This window comes from Patella vulgata, chromosome 4 (assembly GCF_932274485.2).
Source record: "Patella vulgata chromosome 4, xgPatVulg1.2, whole genome shotgun sequence".
In the NCBI taxonomy this organism is placed as follows: Eukaryota; Metazoa; Mollusca; class Gastropoda; family Patellidae; genus Patella; species Patella vulgata.
In genome coordinates, this window is record NC_065882.2 from 25,223,125 (window position 1) to 25,247,197 (window position 24,073).

At 34.2% G+C, this 24,073-nt stretch overlaps 1 protein-coding gene across 1 annotated transcript in view; it reads left to right on the forward strand.

Annotated features, from left to right (window-relative positions):
- Nucleotides 1-219: 219 nt before the first annotated feature.
- Nucleotides 220-24,073, forward strand: part of LOC126818559 (SMC5-SMC6 complex localization factor protein 1) — a 28,644-nt gene continuing 4,790 nt past the window's right edge. The window contains exons 1-18 of the mRNA XM_050546010.2: nucleotides 220-412; nucleotides 1,730-1,982; nucleotides 6,455-6,533; nucleotides 7,557-7,791; nucleotides 11,523-11,712; nucleotides 12,228-12,699; nucleotides 13,729-13,925; nucleotides 14,415-14,480; nucleotides 14,998-15,174; nucleotides 15,503-15,681; nucleotides 16,347-16,457; nucleotides 17,562-17,721; nucleotides 18,101-18,254; nucleotides 19,490-19,647; nucleotides 20,007-20,095; nucleotides 21,133-21,281; nucleotides 22,819-22,890; nucleotides 23,410-23,544. Of these exons, the coding sequence (XP_050401967.1) occupies nucleotides 1,848-1,982; nucleotides 6,455-6,533; nucleotides 7,557-7,791; nucleotides 11,523-11,712; nucleotides 12,228-12,699; nucleotides 13,729-13,925; nucleotides 14,415-14,480; nucleotides 14,998-15,174; nucleotides 15,503-15,681; nucleotides 16,347-16,457; nucleotides 17,562-17,721; nucleotides 18,101-18,254; nucleotides 19,490-19,647; nucleotides 20,007-20,095; nucleotides 21,133-21,281; nucleotides 22,819-22,890; nucleotides 23,410-23,544 (2,758 nt within the window). The 5' untranslated portion in view covers nucleotides 220-412; nucleotides 1,730-1,847. The remainder of the gene's footprint in view (nucleotides 413-1,729; nucleotides 1,983-6,454; nucleotides 6,534-7,556; nucleotides 7,792-11,522; nucleotides 11,713-12,227; nucleotides 12,700-13,728; nucleotides 13,926-14,414; nucleotides 14,481-14,997; nucleotides 15,175-15,502; nucleotides 15,682-16,346; nucleotides 16,458-17,561; nucleotides 17,722-18,100; nucleotides 18,255-19,489; nucleotides 19,648-20,006; nucleotides 20,096-21,132; nucleotides 21,282-22,818; nucleotides 22,891-23,409; nucleotides 23,545-24,073) is intronic.

Below are 24,073 nucleotides of genomic sequence, written 5' to 3' on the forward strand. Positions count from 1 at the left end.
TATTGTTTTTGAATATCCCCTACTTTTTTTGAAGAGTATATATACTCTTCAAAAAAAGTATAGGGGATATTCAAAAACAATACAAAAACAAAAACAATTTGAAAATAGCGTTTTCTCGGCGAAAGTCAACTTCACTTTTCCCATCCGGATTCCACAGCCAATCCGTGCAATTACAAAATGAATAACGAATGTCAAATGTCAAGCTAACTTTATCCTGGCGGGAGTTTCTTAATGTTTGCGACATTTGTTTTTTATTTTTAATTTTTTTACTCACCGTAACTCACCAGTCTATTTTAGAAGTTTGTCACTTTGTAATATTCATAGCAGATTTATGTCACTACTAAAACGATAGGCCTATATCTGTTGTACACGTTTATAAAAAAATAATGTAGCTACCAAACCAAAATAAAAGGTCAGTCTCATGTGGACATGTCGTGTAGCCTACTGATTTTCCTACTTTCATTTTGTTTCCAAAACATGGTTAAAATTGTTTTCGTTAATCATCTCAATTGTTTTAGCAATTAATATTTTGATTTAGATTGTTCATTTTTCATATCAGATCTGATATAATTACTGACATTTTATTCTTACTGTCTCTGGCTCTTTTGATGAAACTATAAATCTCATCATAATGATAGGATATGACATGTCATGATAAATTATAAAAGATTTCTTATTTTGTTATTATTAATTAATTATTAAAACTTTATTAGTTAAAAGTTAAAAGTCTTATTTATGTGCACTCCAACATGGTGATGTAGGCTACACACGATCTCAGTTGTATGCTCCACCCGAATGACTAAACGCTATTCGTATTTATTTCCAGGCAGGGAATGCGGAAGCAATTCTTGATTGGGGGGGGGGGGCGCTACTCCTACATCCTAGGACTTAAGGCGAGGGTCGAAGGTTGTGGACACTCTAGAGGTCACAATTTTTATACGATTTTGATGAAACTGACAATGTATGTTTATAACCGAAAGATCTCTACACTTTTAGATTGTGGCCCTTGTAGACCTCACAATTTTTATTTGATTTTCAAAAATATCACTGTTGTTACACCATAATTATGGCCAAATTCAAATTTCGTGAAAATCGGACGGAAACTGCCTGACAAATGGCCGCTACCCTTAAAAGCATGTAATACCCAGGTTGTGGGCCATCCAGAGGTTCCAATTTTCATCGAATTTTGATATATCCCAAAGGTCTGGGTTCCTTTCGCTAATGGCACGTATTGGACCGTAACCTTCTTGATTATGATGCCTGATTGTACGAAATATTACGTTTTTAGCTTGTGATCTTATTTTCAAAACCGTTCAAATATATCACTCTCACTGTTACCGTGCTACATCATAATTATGGGTGAGTGAGGTTTTGATTCCACGCTTGTATGTGACAACTACAAGGAGTAGAGTCGCCAGACTCCCAGGACTCTGTGCATGCCTCACACAGATCATTTCATTGTCTTATCCCCCACTTCAAACAAATATAACAGAATATGAGTGAAATGAAACAGCATAATATAAGAGCTGTGTTTTGGTCACTCAGATCATAATGCTTAATTTGAAGTGAAAACTGCCTAGAAATTTACATAATAATTCATCAAAATATAGGCTATATGTAAGTACCAGAAGATATATACAAAAAACTAGATGTTTTTATATTGTGGAATGGGAAGAGATAATAAAACAATTATACATCACATTTTTCATGGGCTGTATTTATTTTCCAGAACAAAGATTGGTGTTAAATGTATGAAATCTATGGTAATGATGTGGTTGAGAAATTGGATTAATGGTAATGAGGTCTTCGATTGAGTGGATTAATCGTAGGCAGCTGTGGAAAATACAATGATGATGACCAAACGAACAAGACACCAACTCAATCCTAATAGAATATTTTTACTCTCGGGGTTTTCAAATGAAAAACGACAAGATCTTGCCAAAAAAATTAGAGCACTTGGAGGTGTTTATTTTGATATTGAGGTAATATTTACTTATTTAAAGGAGGCAAGTAGCTAACTCAGTATTATCTGCAGTCTTTAACATTGCAAACACGACTTATTGTTCAGTTTAAAGGAGCTAAATCGCTAATATTTGGGACCTACAAATTGACACAAATGGGTCGCAACATATATAATAATGTAATATGAATGTAAATAAACTGATTTACATTCATCGTTTCCGTTTTTACTCTAATTTCAAAGCAGTTATGTTAGGCGAAATACGCCAGAAGTCTCAATCGAATGTCAATCTCTAGCGCCTGGTTATTCCAGTTTACACTGATAGTATTTATTGCACATGTTCTCCAGATAAGAATATGGGGTCACAGTTTGACATGACTTGTGGAATATGTCTAACCTCGTTCTTCCGAGTCGTTTGTTACAAACTGTGCTGAAACGCATCATGGTACACGATTCGTGTACCAATCGTAAAATGTTTAATTTGTCATAAATATTGAATATCAGAAGCCCATCTTGTCCCGGTAAGATCACAACACCAATGTTGATTAAAATTGACAAATAATTCGTGTTTTCATTGTCGAAGGTTTTGGATGATACTGAGTTAGAGACTTAGCTACTTTAAATCAACATTGATGTTGTTATCTTACCGTGAAAAGATGAGCTTCTGACATACAATATTTAAGACAAAATGAAAATTTTAAAATTGGCTGCTTTCGAGTGTCATTTGTAATGAAGCGACTCGATGTCTCCTTTCTTTAAATCTGATTAAAAAACAGATCTATATTTTGTTTCATCTTTTTATACTTTTGATGGCCTACAAAACATGAAAATCTGACCGGTTGTACTGGAAGGTCGTGTCAGGGGTCATAGGAACGTCTTTTGAACCTATGACTCCAGACATTGATTAATCAATTAGCGTTGATGTTTGTAGTGGTTTACCTACAGTTCCGTGCATCGCACGCCAAGAACTTGCGGTAACAGACCCTTTCATTGGCTTATCCATGACTTCAACCAGAACGCCGGTAATATAACAACTCTTCCAGATCCTAGTAAAGACAAGTAAAATGAAATTTTGAACTAAAAAAACGAAACGAAATAGGATCTGTGTTTTAATCAGATTGAATCTGCTTTCATTACCGGTAACCCAAATCTGCTTGAATTTACATGAAGCATTGAATAATTAGAAGCTTAACAGATACATTCTGTTGATGGTTGATGGCTTATTTCCATGGCATAGTCTATTGTAGCCTATAATTATACAGGACACTGCGGGCAGACACTATAGTCTACCTCTTCATTTGATTATAACTAACTAGCTACAACCCTTTACTGTCACAAACAGTGCAACCTTTTTTCAGATAGGATTTGAGACTAAAGTTCTAACAAATATTTAAACTGAAACATAGCATCTACTGATATTTAGTTTTCTCACTAAAATAGATATGGCCCAAACTAAATATTTCTGTAATGTGAGTGACAACATTGTAATGAAGATAAAAAGAAATCAAATGGAGTTTAATGTCTTACTGTTCTACACTAACCTGTATAATGAAGATGGGCATACGCCATACATTTTAGTTCAGTACAGCTAGTATTCCTGCTTTCCATGCAAGTGCCATCAGTATGCAAGGTAGCCGTGGTGACTCAGTAAGGGACTGGCTCACTTACTGGGCGGTCTGGGGTTTGATCCCGGTCTGGCGTGGTTTCCCCTCGTTCGTGGCTCACTAATCAGGAGGTCCAGGATTTGATTCCCGTGTTGATCTAGACATTTCCTCAAACTTTCCAGCGTTGTTTCCCATTGTCAATGGTGCAGGAAGGGGTGGTGGGCTTGATGGGCAACGTCTAGTTATTCGGATGGAATATAAAACTGAGGTCCCATGTACACGTTGGTGTGCACGTAAAAGAACTCAAAATTCGAAATAAACAGTAGACCGCAACGTGGCTGTTTGGACTAAATTCCTCCTAATCCTATAGCATAATGTTTGGCGTATGTACATCTTCATTATCCCGGTTGATACCGAACAGTTAGGCATTAAACTCAATTTGATGGGTTTTTTTTCTTCATTACAATTGCCACTCCATTACAGTATTATCTAGGTTTTGCGCCATGTATCTATTTTAGTGAATAAATAACATACATGTATCTATAGGCCTACATTGTTTCAAATCAAATATTTGTTAGGAATTTAGACTCAAATCTAATCTGATCTAAAGGTTTACAGATATATTAGTAGAAATACTGCTATTCTATGTACATGTACATCATGAAATAAAGAGACTGTTAAAGAAACCGAATTTGATGTTTATACATGTAGTGACAGCGATGATGATAACGACTAAATTTGATGACATTTAAAGTGAAGAGTAACTGCGTAATTTTGATTTTCAATAATTGTTTTACTTCAATAAATAATTAGTTTTTGTCATATATATATTTGTTAGCAAATTGTACAATTATTGATATGGTTTCAGTTTAAATGTTTGTAATTTGGCCATAATATCGTAACTAGACGTTTACAGCTACCTGCAGTAAAAATAATGTAGGGTCTAATTGAAAGAGTATGTAGGTGTGGGTTTATATTTTTGTGGTAAAAATCATGTGGTTTTAGTGCGATTTTCAAAACTATAGACGGATTCTGGTCTTCATTTCCTTATAACCATATTTCTCAACCAATGTCAAACATGTATCTCCTTGCTCATCCGACTAGATGCTCTGCCAATAATTTCTGGGTAAACACCCGCTAACCAACCCTTGCAGGCCCCTGGGACCCCATTAACGATATAAATATTGGGCTTGTGTGCTCACACATGGTCTTGTGCATCATACAGCATCAACAGTTAACACGCACCTTAAATACTGTTATCAATTGCAGACATTTGACAGAAAGGGAGATAAGTCTCTATTACCGTTAATGAATTTAAAAAATCCTGTATTTTCGTTTGCATTGAGTGTTTTCGCCAATATTTAATTTTATGTCAACTTCATAATTGTTGTCCCCCGCCTTTCGAAGAAAGCAGGGCACTATTTAAAAAAATGGGTTCGTCCATCTGTCTGTCCGTCCGTCCGTCAGTCCGTCTGTCTGCACATCACACTTTTTGGGACACAATAACTCTCCTTCTAATTGAGCTGGAATGTTCAAACTTGGTGTAGGTGTTTATTAGGTCAATGCTTTGATGGAGTTCAAGATGAGCATTTTCTGCTTAGGGTAAGCAGAGACAAGCAATTTGATTAGTTGATGCTTTGGGACACGATAACTTTAGGTCTAATTAGGTGAGAGTTATGAAATTTGGTGTATAGTTCTTTTAAATCAAAACCTTGACAAAGTTTGATAATGAGCACTTTCTGCTCAGGTTAAGCAGAGTGATAAGCAATTTGATTGGTCAAGACTTTGGAACACAATAACTCTTCTTTTAATTGAGGTAGAATGTTCAAACTTGTTGTAGGTGTTCATTAGGTGAATGTCTCGATCTAGTTTGATGATAAACATTTTCTGCTTAAGGTAAGCAGAGATAAGCAATCTGATTTGTTGATGCTTTGGGGCACGATAACTTAGGTTATAATTAAGTGAGAGTGATGAAACTCCGAGTAATAGATTCATTACATCATTACCTTGACTAGGTTCGATGATGAGAATTTTCTGCTTAGGCTAAGGAGTGATAAGCAATTTGATTGGTCAAGACTTTGGAACATAACAACTCTGCTTTTAATGGAGGTAGAATGTTTCAACTTGATGTAGATGTTCATTAGGTGAATGTCTTACTGAGTTCAATGATTAACATTTCGAGCTAAAGATAAGCAGAGCTAAGCCATTTTATTGGTTGATGCTTTAGGACAAGATAACTTTGATAGAGAGTGATGAAACTTAAGTGTATAGTTGATAATCAGTTTGATTGCTTGATACGTTTAAAAAAATAAATGTGCGATAAATTAATATGTGTCATCTATTTATTTTGGTATTTTGGCGGGGGACATCAGCCTCACTATTGGCTTGTTGGTATAAATATAGCATTTACTTGACAATTATCACAATTTTCATCTGGCCCTAAATTGAGTTATTGCAAACATTTTGCTTGAAACTCTCGGGATTTGTGTTCCTGGTGTTATAAACTTTCCAAAAATGTATAGTTTGTTTAGTTGGGAGGACGTTGTAGCAGAATGGTGTTTCTAAGTAAGCTAGAAATTTTGGCTGCAGGCCTATTAATTTTGTTAGGTTTGCTCTTTTTGTTATGCTAGATTCTAGATCCAGGTATTCAATTTGAAGTGTTTATCTTTCTTGTCCATGTCAAATTTCCCATAGTTTTGTTTCTGGGAATATCTCTGTTATCAACAATAATAAAGCGAGTCCAGACTCCATGGACAATCTGCAGAATTTTCTGAAATTTAAAGTGAAAATAAAATGTAAGGAGTGAATGATATTGTTTGTATTTATCTCAACAACTATCTCTCCTTGAATAAATAAATAAATAAATAATAGAATGATATCTCTCTTTCAGTTTTTCAAATCTAATAGTACTCATATTATCTGTGGTAAATTATCAAGAAGTGAAAAATTCCTTGGTGCTTGTGCAACAGGTATATATTGAATTTCAAGGAGCTAATGCTAAACCTACAGACCCGAAAATAATGACAACATCAGGCACAAATTTTCAGTCATAATTCCTCTGGTGCCTTTAGTATCTTTATTTTCAGGCCTGTAAATCATACTGTTTAATATTATTGATGAGACGAACTCTATATTATTATAAAATCTTTGTAGTAACAGAATAATCAGAAGTTAGTTTGTTTACTTATTTTTTTTTTTTGTTTTCGCTTAGGGCATAAACTCTCTACAGTGAACGCGCAATCAGTTATTCATTAACATAGTCTTTATGGAAGGTTCAACGAAGACATATTTTCGTCTCACAAAACAGATTTATACGAAAATCTTTTGTTGTCCTAAAATCAAAGAGAGAGTAGAGTACTATTTCAACTTTTGGGGGGTTGGATGGCTGAATGGTTAGCGTGCAAGCGCTGTATCATAATGTCTGTCATTCAGTCGACTGGCGTGGTTTCAAATCCCTGGTTGTACGTTACAATGAGTAGGGTCGCCTGTCCAACCTCGTGGGTTTTCTCCAGGTCCTCCGGTTTCCTCCCACTGCTAAAGACTCATACGCGCAAGCGAATTATTGAAATAAAATTAAACCATATGTTAGTCCCAAAATGACCTAGTTTGTGTCGAGTGTATGTTAAACCCCATTTCTCTCTCTCTCTCTATTTCAACTTCAAAATATCTTGGTAAATTATAAATTAGTGTTAAATGCAGTCACAGTAACTTGTATGGTAGACTGGTCAATGTCCTTGAGTATCTAACATCAATAATCCAATTCTACTACTTTTCATGCCTGAAAATTCTTTTTTTTTAAAGCAAGAATCCATTAATATTCTCTTGAAAGAGAATCATCTGAATCCTAAATGGTTTTCAGATGAGGTGAAATTGGAACCTTTTATGATTATCAAAGATGAAATAAACACTAAGATTATAGTAAATGGTTATATTGATTACTGAAAGAGTATTATTTTATTTATTACTAATTTATTGTTCTCTCTATGGTCAAGGAAAATGGATTTTAAAGGCCAACTATATTGAAGATAGTTATTTAAAGAAACAATGGTTACAAGAAGAACTGTTTGAATGGACAACTGAAGATGGGAGTAGTCCAGAACTTAAAGAGTTAGCATCAGCACCTAGGCGATGGAGAGAGTCTTACATAATAAACAATGAGAAATCTTTTGATGGTTTTAAAGCAGCCTTACTTGTGGAAGGAAACAAACGGAAGACGGTTTACAAAAGGTAAATGAAAATTTGTGTTTTTGATGTCTATGATGCAAAAAGTTTTGTCATCATGAAACTGAGGAAACGATGGTGATCCTGTGGTCAAGATACTCAATTTTACAAGCTAAAAAGATTTGGGTTAAGCTCATTAGTTCCATCCAGAATCGTCCATGTTAATGAAAATCTGGACTTCTAGGGTACCTTCTTTTTGACTACAGACTCATTTACTGAGCAAAAAATCGTCTTCTTCGAGAACTCGAGTCTGATTAATGTGGATTGAGGTAAATTGCTTTTGATGCTTGTAAGCAACCGCTTCAGAATTTCAACACTTGGTCCAAACGAATAACCCATGTAACTGGGTCCAAACGAATAACCCATGTAACTGGGTAGATGGGTTTAATGACACAACGGATAGAAAATGATGCCAGTGTTGAAATTTTGCGACTGTCCCTAAACCAAATTCATTTATACTTTGGCTACCTTTCTTTTTTTTTATATCTAATTGTCCCCCGCCTTTCGAAGAAAGCAGGGGACTGTTAAAATGAGTTCGTCCGTCTGTCTGTCACACTTTTTGGGACACAATAACTCTCCCTCTAATTGAGCTAGAATGTTCAAACTTGGTGTAGGTGTTTATTAGGTCAATGCCTTGATGAGTGATGAAACTTGGTGTATAGTTTCATTACATCAATACCATGACTAAGTTTGATATTAAGAATTTTCTGCTCCGAGTAAGCAGAGCGATAAGCAATTTGATTGGTCGAGACCTTGGAACACAATAACTCTCCTTCTAATTGAGCTATAATCTTCAAACTTGGTGTAGGTATTTATTAGGTCAATGCCTTGATGGAGTTTCGAAGATGAGCATTTTCTGCTTAGGGTAAGCTGAGATAAGCAATTTGATTGGTTGATGCTTTTGGACACGATAACTTTAGTTCTAATTAAGTGAGAGTGTTTAAACTTGGTGTATAGTTCCATTACATCAATACCATGACTAAGTTTGATAATGAGCATTTTCTGCTCAGGGTAAGCAGAGTGATAAGCAATTTGATTGGTCGAGACTTTGGAACACAATAACTCTCATTCTAATTGAGTTAGAATGTTCACCCTTGGCATAGGTGTCTATTAGGTGAATGCCTTGATGGAGTTCGAAGATGAGAATTTTCACTTAGGGTAAGCAGAGATAAGCAATTTGATTGGTTGATATATGTATGAGACACAATAACTTTAGTTTTAAGTAAGTGAGAGTGAGGACACTTGGTGTATAGCTTTATTACATCAATAACTTGACTAAGTTCGATTATGAATATTTTCTGCTGAGGGTAAGTAGAGCGATAAGCAATTTGATTGGTCGATACTTTGGAACACAATAACCCTCCTTCTAATTGAGGTAGAATTTTTAGACTTGGTGTAGGCGTTCATTAGGTGAATGCCTTGATGGAGTTCTATGATGAATATTGTCTGCTTACGGTAAGCAGAAATAAGCAATCTGATTGGTTGATGCTTTGAGGCACCATAACTTTGGTTATAATGAAGTGAGAGTGATGGAACTCCGAATATAGATTCATTATATCATTACCTTGACTAATTTCGATGGTGAGAATTTTCTGCTTAGGCTAATGGGCGATAAGCAATTTGATTGGTCAAGACTTTGGAACATAATAATTCTGCTTTTAATTGAGGTAGAATGTTTAGACTTGATGTTCATTAGGTGAATTTCTTGACTGAGTTCAATGATTAACATTTCGAGCTGAAGCTAAGCAGAGCTAATCAATTTCATTTGTCAATGCTTTGGGACAAAATAATCTTGATTCTATCTGATAGAGAGTGATGAAACATAGTGTATTGATACTTTTGAAAAAAAAAATAGATGTGCGATTAATTAAAATGTGTCAACTATTTATTTTGGAACATAATAATTCTGCTTTTAATTGAGGTAGAATGTTTAGACTTGATGTTCATTAGGTGAATTTCTTGACTGAGTTCAATGATTAACATTTCGAGCTGAAGCTAAGCAGAGCTAATCAATTTCATTTGTATTGATACTTTTGAAAAAAAAAATAGATGTGCGATTAATTAAAATGTGTCAACTATTTATTTTGGGATTTCGGCGGGGGCAGCAGCCTCACTGTTGGCTTGTTTGTATTTTATTGAAGAATTGTTAATGTACTATAACCTCAATGGTTGCCATGTTTGTTAGATGGCAAATATTCATCTTGCATTTTGAAAAGACATATTTTTATACGCCCACATTTTCATGTGGACGTATATTGTCGTCTCCCCCGTCCGTCCGTCCACAATTGTTTGTGAACAGTCTACAGGTCACAATTTTTATCCGATTTCAATGAAACTTGAAATATAGGTTTATCTCACTAAGATCTCGGTTCCTTTCGATATTGGCATCTATCGGACCGTAACTTCATGGATTATGGCCCCTGATTGCACGAAAAATCACGTTTTTGGCTTGTGAACACTGTAGAGGTCACAATTTTTATCCGATTTTGTTGAAACTTGAAATGTAAGTTTATAACCTAAAGATCTCGGTTCCTTTCGATATTCGCGCATATCGGACCGTAACTTCCTGAATTATGGCCCCTCATTGTACGTAAAAACGTGTTTTTTGGCTTGTGGACCCTATAGAGGTCATAATTTTTATCCGATTTAAAAAACCGTATTATTATATCACCGTTTAACCCTAAGGACGGTCGAGTTCGAATTTCGTGAAAAATCGGCCCAAAACTGACAGACAAAATGGCCGCCGTTCGTTCTCAAATAGCGTAAAAATATGGTATATCAAGGTTGTGGACCCTATAGAGGTCACAATTTTTATCCGATTTTGTTGTTGAAACTTGAAATGTAAGTTTATAACACAAAGATCTCGGTTCCTTTCAATATTCGTGCATATCGGACCGTAACTTCATGAATTATGGCCCCTGATTGTACGCAAAAACGCGTTTTTTGGCTTGTGGACCTTATAGAGGTCATAATTTTTATCCGATTTAAAAAAACGTGTTAATATATCACCGTTACACCCTAAGGACGGCTGAGTTCTAATTTCGTGAAAATCGGCCTAAAACTGACAGACAAAATGGCCGCCCTTCATTCTCAAATAGTGTAAAAATATGGTATATCAAGGTTGTGGAGCCTATAGAGGTCACAATTCTTATCCGATTTTGTTGAAACTTGAAATGTTAGTTTATAACACAGAGATCTCGGTTCCTATCGATATTTGCGCACATCGGACCGTAACTTCATGAATTATGGCCCTATGGCCCCTTATTGTATGACAAATCGCTTGTGGACCATATAGAGGTCATAATTTTTATCCGATTTAAAAAAACGTTTTATTTTATCACCATTAAACCCTAATGACCGTTGAGTTCGAATTTCGTGAAAATCGGCCCAAAACTGACAGACAAAATGGCCGCCGTTCGTTCTCAAATAGCGTAAAAATATGGTATATCAAGGTTGTGGACCCTATAGAGGTCTCAATTTTTATCCGATTTTGTTGAAACTTGAAATGTAAGTTTATAACTCAAAGATCTTGGATCCTTTCGATATTTGCGCATATCGAATTGTAATTTCCTGAATTATGGCCCTTGATTGTAGGAAAAATCACTTTCGTTTAGCTTGTTTTCTATCCATCTCTCGAAAATGTGAGCGAATACTGCCTGGCAGCCGCTGGTATAATTAAAGAGGGCTTACAAATTTTCAAACAAAAATTTATTAATGATTGTTTTTGTGTATTTCAGACTACTTTCGTGTGGAGGCGCTTCAGTGTTTAATTTACAACTACCAGTTACAAAACCAGAGAAAATAAGTAATGTTTTACAATATATATTTGCTGATAGAGTATTGGCTGCTAAACATATTCCTGATTCTATACTGGATTATGGTATCATGTGTTTAAGCCCTGAATATATTGGAGATTTTTTGATTAAGGTAACCTTTAACATAATTTGTAGTCTTTCCTTTCAGAGTTATGGAATATGTGCAGGGGGGTACTCAATTGAACAATCGGGAATTGAATTCTATCAATCTGCAAAATAGTGACAATCGAGTGAAAAGGGGTATTTCGGGCTACAACGCATGCGTTGACTAAGTAAGAAAATATCTTGACCAATGATGCAGCCGTAACATATTCGTTTTGTTTAATTGTGTCACAATTCTACTCAAACCACCTCCGTTGTCGGGACTGACAGCACTGTGACAGGACTGAATTCTATGTCACTTGATTGCAATTCTGTCAATTCGGGATGTTCTGGACTGACAGTTGAGCAATCTCCAGTTGTTATAGTTAAAACATTTAAATTTCAAAGATCTAAAATCTTAATTTTTGTATTAGTGATTCTTTCATTTAGTTTTGATATAAAACTGTGTATTCTGGATTTTCATTTTGAAAAAGAACAAAATATTTAGCCTGCTTTGTATATTTTATATTTATTATTTTTATAAAGGAAACAACACCTGATCCATTTCATTATCTGGTAGTAGGACCAAATGTTGTATCCATGACAACAGATAGAAACAAGATGGGTGATGAATCAATCTGTTTCACGCAGCAGTCTAACAGTACTGGTACAAATAGTCCAAAAAGTACAATTTCTAACAGCATTTCCAGTCTATCTCCATTTTCTTCACAATTTTCTGTCAAAAGTGACTCTCCTTCAAAGCCAACACAGAAAAAAACAAAAGCTGCAAAAGTTAATCAGAGGATTATTACCCCTACAATTTCTACCAGACCTCGTAAAAAGATAGTTACTCCAGTTGGTCAGTGTTCGTTGAATGTCTTTGGTTTTGTATCTGTCAAAAAATGTAAAATAGAACCCATTTCTTCTGCTTCACCGGATTCAGTTGGTAAAGATAAAGAAGATATAAAACCATGTTCATTACATTCCCATTCAACATCGTCATTACAACAAGCTTTATGTAAGTAGTATAGCATCACAAAATTATTTATTTATTTACAGTACTGCTTATCTTTCTTACTAAAACTTAATTCCATTGATGTCATAGAAACTAGAGTTTATCACCTCATAAATGTGATTATCTAACAACTTCAGTCATTTTGAGGTCATCTCCTTTGTTACCCAGGAGCTGACTCTACTACTTTCTAAAATTGATCAAAACGGAAATAAATTGTTACCAACTATAGTTTTAGAGGTCACAATTTTTATCCAATTTTGATGAAACTTAAAACATATCTTTATATTCCGAAACTCTCAGTCCCTTTTGGTATTTGCGCATTTCAGACCATAACTTTCTGATTTATGGCCTCTGATTGTACAAAAAACATCAAAAATGACTTCCTTTCTTCCGTGGAGCCTCCTTAAAAAAATCATCAGATTTTGAATCTGTAAAAAGTTTTGTGAGAAGAATGAAGAGATCTACTTGAAAAGCTAATAAAACCAAATGTATAATCATAATCTCAAGACCACCTTTTCCACCTATTAAATGATAGTTAAATGAAAAAAAAAACCTATTTACTGTCCAAAGCTTATTTAGAGTCAGCATAATTTGCTAAACGGGTCAAAACCTGGCTCCAGATTGAAAATAGGTAGCACTCCTATGGTTGGTATGCTTGGCTAAACGAAAAGTCAGACTTCAGTAACGTTATTGCCTTGATATAAATCACATAGAACCTAGATCCAAACTCATCTATCTTGTGCATTCTAAATATTATAGAGTAGTGTAATATGACATTTAATATAAACAACACACCACCTGAACCAGAAAATAATTATGCTTCAATTTATTGTATTTGACAAGTTGATGACACAATTCTTATCAAAAAATGAGTATTTTCTTTGGCGTCACATGCCTAAATTTGAAGAAATTTGGCTATTTTCCACCTAGTCATAGCTAGAGTCAGAATAATTGAGAAAAAACTGTAAATGCTAATATTTGTTCGTTATGGTGTATCAAATCATTTTCCTGAAAACATTTTGACTATTTCAGTGGATAATAAGTTACCTGTACAGAAAAGATTAGTATTTACATCTGATAGTGTTGATACCAGTAACCATGGTGAAGAGAATAGCAATATTATGAAAAAAGATTGTGAAACCCCATCAATTCTAGAAATCTCTTCTTCATCCACATCACTTAAACGTAAACTAATCATAGATGATGGACCCGACAGGAAAAAACCAAAGGTTTGTTGAAACTGATTTAATGTATCCCATCTTTTAGAGTGTTTTTGATTACCATAGTTCTAAATCTAGAACCTGTATCCAGATTGGAGTGAAATGAAAAGCATACTCGATGGCAGTCATGTGAGCTACAGTGTCTCAGTGGTGGGTAAGGAGCTTGCTCCCTAACATTGTATGGCGTATGCCCAGTTGATTCAGAAAGTAGAATGTCAAACTACATTTCATTCATTCATTCAATGATTATTTTGAAACAGAAGAATCCACAACATAACGCTTGTATCAGGGCCCTTATTCAAGAAAACTTAAACTAAGATACAATCGAAATTTTAAGAAATACTGCAATTCGATTGGCTGACCAGTAAAATCAATTTGCATATATCCAATTTGCATATTGGTCAGCCAATCGAATTGCAGTATTTCTTAAAATTTCGATTGTATCTTAGTTTAAGTTTTCGTAAATAAGGGCCCAGGACTATAACTTTGTTTTTTCAGTATGGACCAACACTTAGCAGATGGAGACCTAAATCTTTATTAAGTAAATGTCAACCGTCATCTTTTGTAAGTATCAATATATTTTTCTCTTAATAAGAAAACATGTGTCTTATTCAGCAGAATGATGTGGGGGCGGGGGTATGAATTAGTAAATATGATTAGAGCTACTCATGAAAAGTAGCGGTACACCTGGCTAAATATATATGAAAAATATAGCAAAATAAAAACATGGCAAGTCATAGATGGCATACAACCGTAGACACAGACTAGTCATAGACATATATAATGACTCAAACTAAATAAAGAAAAACACAGCTATGAACTTACTTTATTGCAGTGTTTTGAATTTCATCAGTCAAATAGCTGGTTTCTTTGGTGAGAAAATTTCTTAGTGTGCCGTTCAAAATTTCACGGCACACTTAGAAAGATCTTGTGGCACACTGGTTGAGAATCACTGGTTTATTCAATCATGTTTTTTTTTTTTGTTGAATACATTGTTATGCAATTTTTTGTAGCAATTGATATCATCTTGATTTTAAGCATGTATGAAATATTAATTATTGTATTATTTGCTATATTGTAGAATGGAGATCAAGATATATCATGTAAAGAATTACCTATGTCTATGACTAATATTATAGATATGTGTATAGAAGATGAGCAGTATATGTCTAGTTTAAATCTCATATCTTCTAGTATATCTACTACATGTTGTCTAAAATCTACTACACTATATAGTATGATGAAATGTATTTTACTAGTAAGTTATATTCTATTAGTAAGTGTGGGACAACTGCAAACAAAACATAACTGATAAGAAAAACCTGTGGACATTGTAAAAAATAAATCCCTGAATGGCGATAGTGTGCCAGTTGACGTCATGAGTTAGAATCTGTAAACAATAATTTGATTGCTTTGCCTGTGTGAAGCTAGTTAACTGCGCGTGTAAGTGTGTTCGGTACCTGATCCAGTTAAATCCAAACGTATAAAATAACTATGATTGAATGAAGAAAATTGCAATCTAGAATTTTTCTTTTGCAGTTCATCAATGTTGAAATAAAATGGATATAGTATTTTATTTATTACAGGAATCTACGAGTAGTCAGATTACTAATATGGCCTACACAACATTAATGAATCATCTATTACTTCATCCACCTGTCACCCATCATCTACAAACTATTTATAGTCAATCATTCCAACCAGATCAGTCCACAGATGAAAATACAGAAAAAATACTCTGGAATTTTATTTCTTCAGTTATGCAGTAAGTTATATGCCTGATAACATCCAGAAGGAATGAGCGGTTTACTAGTCTAAAGCTAGGGTTCCTCATACAACCTGAAATTGACTCTAATAAAAGTTAAACTTGCAATAGAAAATTATTTTCGTTTGTGTTTTTTTTTGCTATAACATCTTTTTGTTTAGTAACGTTTATATATCCGAAGATTCCACCCTGTACCCTAAATTTCGCCTCATCAACTCCACAATCTTAACCTTAACCCTGAACCAAATGTAGTGCAAAGCCAAAACGGTAAGGTTTAGTGCAACATCACCAGTCCTATGTCATTCACTGGCTCTCAAGCTGCCTCCTTTTTGTTCCCTGCCTTTCGAAGAAAACTTTTAATTCTAACTGATGAAGAATGCTGAACCTTGACGAGTTCGATCATGAACATTTCTACTTGGACTAAATCAGTTTCATCGCTCAATACTTTTCAAAAAGATAATGTGCATTAATTAGTATGTATCATCTATTTATTTTGGGATATTAGAGGGGGACATCAGCCTCACTGTTGGCTTGTTACCTCAAATTTCAGCCTCTGGGGCAACCTAGTGTAGCTGCCAAGCCCAAACAAACAAATGATAGTCATAAATGTATATATTTAGATTACAGTTGTAAAATATTGGTAATTTATGATTATATATTTCTAGGTCAGCTTTGATTGAACTGACTAATGAAGATGAAGAGTTATTTAATAATCTTGTGTTATTAAAGTACATTTTAGCTGTTTTTGAAGTGAATTTTAAACATTTTATTAACAGGTAAATGAAAGTAGTTGTTATTAAAGATGCATTTACCAACAAATCATATCAATTTAAAAAGTTCAGTAACAATTTGTGACAAGTCAAAGTATGGCTGACATTATGGCCAGTGCAATTCATAATTTAGTCATCTCTTAAGTAATTCAATATTCAATGTAATTATAGACATTAGACAAATAAAAAAAAAAGCCCACTATCTATGCTGAAAAGATTCTTGCAAATCCTTAATCAAATCACACCTTGAGATGAATTGATGATATGGTAGTTATTACTGGGTTTTCTATGCAATAAAAACGAGCATAAACAGTATCATTTCACTCATTTTTGGTAGGTGTTTGAAATGCAAAGGTTTCTTTTTCTTAATCTTTAGAAATTCTTAGATACACCCTTTAGACACTTCACCGATGATTTGTAGCTTGTGGACACACTAGAGGTCACAATTTTTATACGATTTTGATGAAACTTGAAATGTATGTTTATAAACCAAATATCTAGGTTCCTTTCCATATTCGGGCATATCGATATTCGTGCATATCGATATTCGTGCATATCGATTTGTAACTTCCTGTATTATGGCGTTTTTAGCTTGTGGTCCCTCTAGATGTCACAATTTTGATCTGATTTAGAAAACTGTTTAAATATATCACTGTTACACCATAATGAGGGTTGATTTCAAATTTGGTGAAATCGGACCAAAACTGCCGGACAAAATGGGTGCCCCTCAATCTCATATAGTGTAAAAGTATGTCATATAAAGGTCTAGAGGTCACACTATTGATCCGTTTTTGATGAATCTTTAGATTTATGTTACTACTATGAAGATCTCGGTTCCTTTCGATATTCGCGCATATGGATTATGGCCCCTGATTGTGGGCGTATCTTGCTTGGCAACTGCTTGTTTCTATACCAAAAGAAAATTAAACATGTAAACAATGTGTGTCATTTGCTAGGCAGGGTGTGCATATTTATTCTAGAACACCGGATAACATTTTTCTGACTTTGGTAACTACAAATATCTCTTGTACTTTATTGTTAAAATAACAATTCTTTATAATGATATACATAACGAAAACCTGATTAGAATAATTTTCTGGAACATTTTAGCATAGAGAATGGTGAATCGGGAAAAATGTCTCACAGATCCTGTTTATTTATACAGTATTTATGGTCACCAGGCTTTCTGATATTTACCAACCGACAAACTCGTGATCTATTACAATATTTTGAAGATTGCTTGACAATACCTAGATCCATTCCACAAAAGGTATATTATTCTTCATTTTAATGAATGAAATATTCTAGGTGCCCCCCATTCAAGCACTAACCTTAGTTATAGAATGTGTTAGTGAAGTCAGCAATATATAATAGTTGATCTTTCATTAGTTTCAATATGTTGTCTCCAAGTTTAAAAATGGCATTGTTGTTTATAGAATACTCGTTAAATTTGTTTATTTTTGTATAAAATGTAACTGTTAGTCTTCTTTTTATATGGCCTCCCATCTTCATCAGCCCAATTCAGAGCAGAACAGAAGGACGTTAAACCCCATTTCATTTCATTTTTATATGGCCTCATTTAATGTGTGTATTTTTTTTGCCTGAGAATGCTTACCTCATGTTTACATCATGGTTTAAAATTATTTCAGTTCCAGTTGCTAGAGATTTTAACAGCTTTCTTCACATTAGCTTGTCAGTGTTTTAAATTGGTTGAATCAAATTGGTCTGCGTCAGCCATTTTAGATCCTTTGGTTGGAAACAGAACACAGAGTTTTATTACCGAATTAAGCCAGAGAATTTTAAGTAAGTTTGTATATATTCTTACGCAAATAGTGTAAATATATGGTATTTCAAGGTTGTAGACCCTCTAGAGGTCACAATTTGGATCCGATTTTGATGAAAATTGAAATACATGTTTATAACCCAAAAATCTTGGTTCCTTTCGATATTCGCGCATATATCAGATTATAATTTTCTGAATTACGGCCCTTGATTGTACGAAGAAACGCGTTTTTAGTTTGCGGTCCTTCCAATTTAAACAAATGTTTGAATATATCACCGTTAAACCCTAACAAAGGCTGAGTTCAAATTTCGTGAAAATCGGACCCAAACTGCCGGACAAAATGGCCGCCTCTCTTACGCAAATAGTGTAGATATATGGTATATCAAGGTTGTGGACCTTCTAGAGGCCACAATTTTGATCTGATTTTGATGAAACTTGAAATACATGTTTATAACCCAAAGATCTTGATTCCTGTTGATATTCGTGCATATAGTATCTTAACTTCCTGAAATATGGCCCTGATTGTACGAAAAATCATGTTTTTAGTTTGTGGTCCCTCTATAGGTCACAATTGTTATCCGATTTAAAAAAAAACATTTGAATATATCACCGTTACAGCCTAATGATGAATGAGTTCAAATTTTGTGAAAATCGGACCAAAACTGCCGGACAAAATGGCCGCCCCTTAATACGCAAATAGTGTAAAAGTATGTAATACCAAGGTTGTGGACTCTAGAAGTCACAATTTTTATCCGATTTTGATGAAACTTAAAATATATCTTTATATCCCAAACATCTCAGTCCATTTCGATATTCACACATTTTAGACCATAACTTCCTGGATTACGGCCCCTGATTGTACGAAAAATCACTTTTTTTGTTTAACTTGTTCTCTATCCATCTCTTGCAAAATGTGGGCGTATCTTGCCTGGCAACCGCTGGTTAATTTTTAATTTTAGTCAATTGTATTTTTGGCCAAATGAACCTATTGAAATTCATAAACCTTGTAAATGCTTAACTGGTTGAAATTTATGGGATTGTTTGACTAGTCATAAGGAGGAACTCAAACAAAATTCATACTTACACATAAATTTTATGTGTAGTTTTGTCCCTGACATGGAAAACTTGAAGACTGCTGGTGAACATGTTATGCAGTGTTCAAATTTCGTATATGTAGGCTTAGGACAGTTGATATCAGAATATAATAATGTAAGATCTTTTGTAGCAATGTAGTCAGAATTACTTTTTGTTTTAGATTCTTGCATAGAGGAAGACGGTTTATTTGAAACTATTCTTCAATCTATGAAGCCATCATGGATTTGTTTGGGTGTGTCTGCTCATCTACTGTCCAAGTATGATGATTATCTACTGTTAGAAGGTGTAGAACAAACACCCATTACTTTATCTAAGATAGTAAGTACATAATTACCATTATTTATATCAATGAAAATAGAAAGTTCTTCCAGACAGTAGAAAGGAATGGGGTTGTGGGATGGGATTTGATAATATGGCATTCTACTTCAGTCAAATGTGATAACTACATTCCATTGCAGATTGAGTGAAAGAGATCGAACAAAAAACTAGGTCTTTATTGAACTAGCATATTGTATAGAGGTGGAAGAATCTGGAAAACCTGGAGTAAACAAATGTGGGATCAAATTCACTTGCATCTTTGATAAACCTTGTGATTTAAAGTGCATGCATTTGACTAATCAGCCCTGTACTGTTTATCATGGACTTTATTTATTGATAAATCACTGTTTGCTTTTCAGGTTACCCAGTATTTCTTTTTATTACCACGACTCCATTTTAACAAACCAGTGGAACCATTACAAGAGAAAAACATAGCTTGCCGGGCAAGGTAACATATGGTTAAAAGTAGCTTTGTCATGTAGTCTGTAATAGGACTGTGTGCCATGTTTATTGCTAGGGCCGAAACGGTGAACCGGTGTGCTGCAATTTTTTCCATAGAAATGATGAACGATACTTTTTATAAGAAAATCGATACCCGCGATTTTTTTTTCAATTTGAGGTTCACGGTATATTTCACACTGTATTGGGATATTTATTCAATAAATGAGGCGATTGGATGTATAAAAGTTACCTAACAAGTCAGTGTAAAGAAAAATCCCGGTAGTATATATCCGAACTATATATAATGCAGGAGTCTTCAATAGTCTCATCGATCTAAATGTCATGTCATTGCAAAAACTGACCTAATCTCGTGCAATATTTTCCATTGGACAAAATACCGAAAGCCATCAATCCCATTTTTACAGTCATTTCGTCTTAGCGATGCCGGTGGCCATTACGAAAAGTGTGTTGAAAGTTTTGTCTAACTTTCAGTGGTATTTTTCTTTTGACTATTATGTCCAGTAGTATTACACTGAATGAAGTTGAGATTGAAAAACTACCTGCATCTTATAGATCGAGGGTATTGCACCTTTTCGGCTTTTCTGTTAACTACGTAAACGGCAACGGGAAAGTCAATAAAGAAATTTCAGTCTGCAAATGTCTTACCCAATTACGGTATACAGGGTTGTATTCATGTATGTGTAGCCTACCTGACTTTTCTGTGTACTGTGTCATTTTGTGTCAGAAATTGTGTATTTTGGTTCAATGTGAGTAAAACAAAATGCCAAAAATGTTGGTTAAATATTAAGCAATATTTGGTCAATTTCACAGTAAAAGCTGTGTATCGTGGGGCTAGGGAATAATACTGTATCATATCATATGGCACAGCGTATCGTTTCAGCCCTATTTACAGTAATAATAACTGTTAATGAAGTAGAGAATTGAACTGTGTAGAGTGAATACTAGTACGATATCTTTCATATGCAAATAGTTCCATAGAATTCTTTTTTATTAATGATATTGTTATAAAAATTGTTTTTGTAGGCGAAGTGTAATAACTTCACCTCTGAAGAAAGAAGAAAATATTATTACTTCCAAAGTTAATCATAAATCTACCCATATAAACACAGATAAGGAAACTGTTAAACCTGATCCAAGACTTCTTCAAAGAATTAACAAAAAGAATTACAAAGGTCACTACTAATTTTACAATGTGCACATTTGGCATAGATCTAGTGATTTGTCTGTCCATAATTTGTTGTTAATACTCTAGAAACTACTTTTATTGTTGGCATTTTGTCCCTTTTAACTTATGATGTCAAGTGGCAAATACTGCCTTTACGTAATGTCATTAAGCAGACGAGCGCGTCAAGATTAGTTGCAATTTTCCCAAATTGCTTCCTTGTATTCAGTATTAGTTGTTCTCTGTGTTTTGTAGAATTTAGGACTTATGCCCTAACTTTGTAATTAATACACTTGAATTTTTTCACATGCTTATAATGTTTTGATACCAATTTTTTGACTGCTACATAGGCCATTTAGTTTTCCATGGCTTTTTATATGCCCACGTTGAAATGTGGTTGTATATTGCCATCGCCCCCATCTGTCCGTATGTACGTCCTTATGTCAGTCTGGCATCCATAATTTCTATGGACGCTCTAGAGGCTTAAGTTAATATCCGATTGACTTTAAATATACACACCATGTTTAAGGTCATGAGACGAAGAAGTCTATTGATTTTCAACAATTTCCTATAATTGTTGCCAGAGTTATGGCCCTTGATCACTTTGAAAAATCTTGTGGATGCTCTAGAGATAAAGAAGCCTATTAAATTTCAACAATTTTCAATAATTACTGCCAGTGTTATGATCCTTAATCTTGTGGACGCTCTAGAGGCTAAATTTACGATCATCTGAGAGACTTTACCGTCTTTACGGTAATGACACGACAGAGCCTATCAATTTTCAACTATTTCCAATAATTATTACCAGAATTATGACCCTTGATCACTTTGAAAAATCTTATGGACGCTCTAGATTGACTTTAAATTTATACACAGTGTTTATGGTAATGGGACGAAGGGGCATATATTTTTTTCAACAATTTCCGATAATTACTACCAGAATTATAGCCCTTGATCACTTTGTGGACGTGCTAGATTCTGAAGTTAAGATAAATTCATTATACAGAATGTTTAAGGTCATGAGACAAACAAATTCTAATCATATCTGCTAATTACTTAATGGGTTGATATTTTAGTGTGTTGTAAATGTTTTCATTACTGACAAAAGTAAAAATATGCGACAACTCATGTTGACTGCCCGAACGATTTAGCTGCAGTGGGCGTATGTTTCGTTGCCTGGCAACCTATCTTTTCTTGAGTTGCTATCCTTATATTGTTAGTTTGTTTTTCATTTTGACAGACATCTGTATCATTACAGGCCCGGGACTGTACAGCGCAGTGGATGCTTACGGCTAGCCCCTGGATCCATTAACTTGATTTGATATGTTGGTTTGTTGTTTGTGATTTCTGTATATTGTGTAATTGTGTGTGTGGTGCTGCCCCTTGCACTTACTATTATAGCACTGGTAGATGTAAAGCATTCAATACAAATCATTCAAATCATTGAAAAAAAACCATGGTATACATTTTATTTAGTGCCCATGTATTAATATGGACATGTTAATTTATTATTTGAACTGTTTTTTTTTAAATTGTTTTTTTTTTAGGAGAAACACCACTACATGTTGCTTGTATAAAGAATGACGTACGACGTTTAAAACAGCTGCTAGCAGTACCTGGTATTTATACTATTCAAAATATTTTATTTCTTAATGTTAAATAACACCTGTTAAGATGTTGACATCATTGAAATGTCATATATTGCACAATTTACCATTCGATCATCTTAAGTTATACAACAAATTCATCATCCAATCTGTTTGAAATTTTCATTTTGTCTTAAATATTATATAACAGAAGCGGAACTTTTAAAGGTAAGATAGCTTCAATGTTGATTTAAATTGACTAATAAGTTGTGTTTGCAGTGTTGAAGACTGTGGATGATAATCAATTAGAGAAGTCTATTCAAATAGCCTGTCCAACCTTGTGGGTTTTCTCCGGGCCCTCCAGTTTCCTCCCACTGCTAAAGACCCCTACGCTCAAGCGAATTATTGAAATAAAAAAAAAATATACTGTATGTTAGTCCTGAAATGACCTAGTTTGTGTCGAGTGGACGTTAAACCCCATTTCTCTCTCTCTCTCTCTCTATTCAAATAAGAATTGAATTGATATTAGTTATATTTTTTGTTTTTAAAAAGGTATTAATGTGAATGCTGCTGATAATTATGGTTGGTCACCATTACATGAAGCATGTAACCATGGTAATATAGAATGTGCTGAATTACTGCTTAAATATAGTCCAATGAAAACCGTGGATTCCTATTTTAGCCCAGGTAATCTTGTTATTAAACCAGGTATGATAACTTCTGTTGAGATCTTCCTGTCATTCATTAAAAATGATAATATGAAGTTTTCTATAGCTGAAACATTATACCACAATTGCTTCATAGCTAAAAAGCTCTCTGTATGAATTTAAAAATAAAAAGAGATTTACCATACTTTGTTCCCAAAATTGATATCCTTTTCTTTTGTTATTGAAATAGACATTTATGTAATTAGCATAGATATTTGTCTAGTTATTCATATTGCATCCAAATGTAAATGTATTGTCGTTTGGGTTTAAAGGAAATATAAACAGTTTGAATGTAATAAATGTATTGTTATACAAGTTTAAATGAAATAAATAAGACGTCACCACCTCTATTGTATATAAGGCATCACAGGATTACTATAATTCAATCTTGAAAAAGGGTATTGCACCCGAAACATTGATCTATTAAAACGATCCTCTACGTCTACAAATCTGTTGTGGTTTTCTGTTGTGCCGGGATTCTTTAATTCTATTCTGTACTCCGCCCCGCC